At 72.8% G+C, this 4,669-nt stretch overlaps 1 protein-coding gene across 1 annotated transcript; it reads right to left on the bottom strand.

The window, feature by feature from the left end:
• Positions 1–172: 172 nt before the first annotated feature.
• On the bottom strand, positions 173–4,041 carry NTN3 (netrin 3). Its single transcript, XM_070779475.1, has 6 exons — positions 2,762–4,041; positions 2,502–2,690; positions 2,262–2,411; positions 2,044–2,094; positions 1,834–1,908; positions 173–1,492 (listed from the first exon to the last, which is right to left on the bottom strand). The coding sequence occupies exons 1-6, from the start codon at positions 3,687–3,689 to the stop codon at positions 1,143–1,145; spliced, it is 1,743 nt and encodes a 580-aa protein (XP_070635576.1). The 5' UTR covers positions 3,690–4,041; the 3' UTR covers positions 173–1,142.
• Between the last annotated feature and the right edge of the window lie 628 nt (positions 4,042–4,669).

Raw genomic sequence — 4,669 nt, 5'->3', positions numbered from 1 at the left:
CCTGCCGAGCCTCGGCGCCGGCTGCCCACCCGCGGCGCCCGCGGGGCTCCGAGGACTCAGCTCCGGGCATGCGCGCTGACACCCCGAGGCCGGGCGGCCGGAGCATGCGCCGGCTCAGCGCCCGGCCAGGCGCGAGGCGAGGGGGCGCGCGCGCGCGCGGGGGTGGGTGGGTGTCCGCCGGGCCCAGGCGCCGGCAAGGCAGCGGGTATCGGGAGTCCGGGGCGGCGGTGGTGCCCGCCGGGGTAGAGGTCTCGCCGGGCCGGCCTAGGAATGCACGCCCGTTTGTGGGCACGACGTCCGGGCTGCCGGGGGGAGCCTCCGTGCGAGCCCTGAGGGGAGGAGCCCGGAGACCCGGGTCGAGAGAGACAGCCGGACGGAGACAAGAGACACGGACACAACGGGCCAGAAAAGAGGCCGAACACAGTCACCGCGGACAGGGACGCGGACGCCCCGCCGGCAGGCGTGACGGGAGCCCGAGGCCGCCGCCGCCCCCGCCGCCGGGGGAGGAGTCATGGCGCCCCCCTCCGGTCCTGACGAGGACGGGCAGCCCGCCTCGCCCAGCGCATCTCTGGCGGCCGCACCGCCTCTCGGGGTGTCCGGGCGCTCTCCCGGAAATCAGAGTCCGAGGAGGTGGCGTCTCGGCGGTCCTTGGGGTGCTATCAGAGCTCTATGGGTCCTGGCATCAGAAGGGGGTTCATAACTTTGGGGGGCGGTGTCAGTACCTCAGGAACGCAGGAACGCTGAGGGACCACGACACGCGGGGCTGGGGGTGTGTGTCACCGAGGCCCCTGAGGTGTTTGCAGGGTGTTCACAGCCCTCTGGGGGCATCGTGGTGCCCCCTTGGAGGAGGTAGATAGCCCGAAGGTGGGGGGGCATGGGGTCCTTTGGATGACAACTGCCCAAAGGGGGCTCGAAACCGCTCTTTGGGGCTACCACATCCCTCCGTGTTGGGGTGGGGGTGTCGCTGCGTCGCTCACCCTTCCTGGGCAGGCGCTCGAGGCACCGGGGGAGGCGCGGGGCGGGGGCCCAGAGGGGCGGCGCGCGCGACGCGATCAAAGACTTCTCGTCAGGCAGATGCACTGGACGAAGGTGAGCCTTGATGAGTGGGGAGCGCCCGCCCGGCCCCCGCCCGGCCCGCAGGCTCAGGCAGCCCCACAGCGCCCCCGCCGCTCGCGCCGCTGCAGCCTCCGAAGGCGTCTCGTCCACGCATCCCGCCAGGGCAACACGAGGCTCCCGCGGGCGGCGCTGAGCCCCGGCCCCCGGCCCCCGGGGCCCCCGACCGCGGCCCCCGGCCCGCCCCCCAGCAGCAGGTAGCGGCGGCCTGGCAGTAGGCGGGGGCACCCGCAGGCGGCGTCCCGCGCCGGCACCCACAGCGCGCTGCTCCCGCGCCGGGCGCGCTCCTCGCCGCTCCGGAACACGGCGAGCACGGCCACCGGGAAGCGCGTCCAGGAGCCACGCGCCTCGCCGCGCGCGCCCACCGCCACCTGCACCGCTGCGGGGGGAGGCGAGAGGGGCGGGGTCAGGCGGGGCGGGGCCCGGAGGGGGCGGGAGCCGAGGCTCACAGAGCGCCAGCCGGGGTGCGGGTGTGGGTGCGCGTGCGGGTGGGGGGCGCGGAGGAGGAACACAAAGAGGACATGCCGCAGCGGGAGCACCGAGAGGCCCCGGGGGCTGGCAGGGCGGGGCCGGCGAGCGCGGAGGAGCTGAGGGACCGGGGGAATGGCCTTAGGGTCCAGCGAGGGTCAGGACCTCCAGAGGGAGAGTAGGGAGGGCAAGGTGAGAAGGGGCGGGGGTCGGGCAGGAAGCCTGAGGGTGGGAGGCCAGAGCGCAGCCTACCGTAGTCCTTCCTGCAGAACTTCTTCAGGCTGATGCGGTAGCTGCCACGAGCGGGTTTGCAGTGCAAGTCGCAGTCTGGGAGGAGGGAGCAAGAGGAGGTTGGCACAGATCCCCATCTCCTTCCCCCCTCCTCCCACCCTCTCCTCAGGCCCTCTGGGAAACCACCGCCCCCTCCCCCCAAGGACATGCCCCTCTGGGATCTCTGCTCACCCTGGGGCGCCACAGGACTGCTCTCCTCAGTGGGTCCAGGGACAGGGGTCTCTGTGGGGAGGATAGGATGATGGGCTGCATTTTAAGGGGGTCAGGGGGATCTGCAGGGCTCAGGAGACAGTTGAGGGGAGCCGGGGATCTGCGGGGCCCAGGTAGGCAGCAGCTCGGAGCTGGGGTGACCTCTGCAAAGGTGGTCCAAGCAGGGCACCGTCACTCACTAACGCAAGGTGCCACCGGAGAGCGGCTCTGCTGGAAGCCAGGGGCACAGCGGTTGCAGGTGAGGCCAGTGACGCCATCCTTGCAGGGACACTGGCCGGTGGTCTGGTTGCAGGTTTTGCCAGCAGCACCAACAGGGTGACAGTCACAGGCTGAGGACAGAAGTGGGACAGTCAGAAGCCCATCTGGGGTTGGGGAAACCTGGGAGGGTGAGGCGTGCAGGTGGCTGGCTGAAGGCTCACCCCTGCAGGCGCGGCGGTCACTCAGGGCACGGCCGGGATCTCGGTAGAAGCCCTCCCGGCAGTAGTGGCAATGCCGGCCGGCGGTATTGTGCCGGCAGTTGAGGCAGACACCGCCGCTGCGGCGGCCAGACAGTCGGTATAGCTCCATGTTGAAGCGGCAGCGGCGGGCATGGCCATTGCAGGAGCAAGCTGCGAGGAAGGGTGGGTCAGGGACAGGCCGGCCCGGTCTCAGATCCCCAGGCCACCCTCCAAGGCCTCACCAAGGCAGGCGTGGGCTTCCCGGGCGGTGGCCCGCTGCCACGGCCTGTCGCAGTAGAAGGGCTTGCAGCGGCTGCAGTCCGGACCCTCGGTGCCGTGCCGGCAGTCGCAGGTCAGGTGGCCCTGGGGGTCCAGCAGGCACCTGGACGCGTGCCCATTGCATTTGCAGCGCCCGCCCACCTGAAGCTCAGTGGCTGAGTAAGAGTAAGGGGCCGTGGCCATGGCGCCCCTGGTGTCTCCCAGCACGGCAGGCCTTGTGAGCACTACTTGAATGTCCGTGGCGGTCACCCAGTCTTGGAGCACCGGGCTGCTGTCCAGATCCAGGCCTGGCGGGCTGCCGTCCTGCACGCTGAAGGCCAGCAGGCCACCACCGTCAGGCTGGGCCTGGGGCGCGGGGAAGCATAGGGCTTCGGGCCCCGGGCCAGCTGGGCCATCGGCAGGCGCAGGCAGGCGGCCGTAGTCCAGGCCACAGTGGGAGGAGAAGAAGCCGAGTGGGGTCCAGCTGCGGCCGTGGTCCTGCGACTTAAGCAGGGCCAGGGAGGTGGGGGGCGCCGAGCAGAAGCGCAGGCTCACGAACACCAGCTCAAAAGCCTTGCCCAGGGGCACTGTGAGGGTCACGTTGTGGGGCACCTGCGTCAGCGAGTCCGAGCGCCAGCATACCGGGCTGGCGGTGCCGCCTGCGGAGGTCAGGAGGGCGGCGGGGTGTGCACGCCGCGGGTCCGAAGCGTCGCAGGCCCGCGTGGCCGGCCGCCCGCACGTGCTGGAGGCCAGCACCTCGCGGCCCAAGGCTGCGTTCACCAGGCCCGGCACGCAGCCGCGGGGCGCGCCCCCGTCGTCATGGCAGGGGTCGGCAGGGGCCAGCGGCCCCGGGCTCAGCGCGGCCGAGAGCGTGCCCGCGGTCAGCAGCAGCCCCCAGGGCCAGCCGGGCATGGCCGGAGCCGCCGGGGGTCAGCCGGCCGGCCGGGGCCCCACGCCGCTGCCCTCGGGAGAGAGAGAGCCCGGTCCGAGGCTCTGCCCGCTGGCCCGGGGTGCCGGGCCACCAGAGCCCCCGGGGCGGCCCCAACCGGGGCCCAGAGGTTGGCGCCGCCGCGGGCACGCTCCGGGCCGAGCGGAGCAGCGGGGACGCCCGGGCGTCCTCCCGCGGGGCCTGGAGCGTTGACAGGCGTCGCCCCCGCCCTCGGCGCCTCCGCCCGCAGAGGCCCCACCCGCTGCCCGCCGCTCGCACTCACCCACCGAGGGCCGGGTCGAGCAGGTCTCCCGGCCTCCCGGGACGGGCCGAGGGCGGGCGGGGCCTGGGGCGCCCCGGCCGCCGCCTCCTCCCGGCTTCAGCGAGGGCGGGCGAGCTGTGCCAGGAGGGGGTGGGGGGCGCAGCGGGCTCCAGCCTGGGCCCAGCCGGGGGCGGGGCTGCTCGGCCGGGAAGGAGGGAGGGGAGAGGAGGGGGCCGCGTCGGCAGAGCCGGAATCAGAAGCAGATTCAGACGCCGGCCGGGCCAGCGGGGGAGGGGGCTGGGAGGCCCTGGAGCCGGGGGAGGGGCCGCGGAGCCAGGAATGTGTTGGCGGGAGGGGGCTGGAGCGGGTGGCCCCGCCACGCAGCCCGTGGGGGACCACCCAGCCGGCCCCCGGCCCGCAGCCAGGCTCTGACTGCTCCTGGGGTTGTGCCACGTGCTGGGCGGGGGTCTGGCTGCCTCCTCCCTCAGGCCCCTGAGGCAGCCGGGCTCTGGAGCTGAAGACTGGGTCCCGGATGCTCTCCTGGGTCCCTACAGGGCACACTCGGGGCAAAGGGAGCCAGGCTGGGCTGGTGGTTGTAGGGGTGTCCCTGAGGCAGCAGTCTGCTCCAGCAGAAAGAATTCAGGATTGGGGCCAGGTCTGATTTCGAATCCATGCTGCTCTAGTTTCTAGTTGTGTGGTTTT

This window comes from Bos indicus, chromosome 25 (genome assembly GCF_029378745.1).
Source record: "Bos indicus isolate NIAB-ARS_2022 breed Sahiwal x Tharparkar chromosome 25, NIAB-ARS_B.indTharparkar_mat_pri_1.0, whole genome shotgun sequence".
NCBI lineage: Eukaryota > Metazoa > Chordata > Mammalia > Artiodactyla > Bovidae > Bos > Bos indicus.
Note: the sequence above shows the minus strand (reverse complement) of the source record. Positions and strands in the feature narration are given on the sequence as shown.

What these genes read in the sequence shown, in the direction of transcription:
- NTN3 (XM_070779475.1), bottom strand. Translation starts at nt 3,689, where the DNA reads ATGCCCGGCTGGCCCTGGGGGCTGCTGCTGACCGCGGGCACGCTCTCG. An exon ending in GGAAGCCCACGCCTGCCTTG is followed by an intron (nt 2,691 to 2,761) that starts GTGAGGCCTTGG and finishes CCTTCCTCGCAG; the next exon opens with CTTGCTCCTGCAATGGCCAT. An exon ending in GTTCTGCAGGAAGGACTACG is followed by an intron (nt 1,493 to 1,833) that starts GTAGGCTGCGCT and finishes CTCCCCCCGCAG; the next exon opens with CGGTGCAGGTGGCGGTGGGC.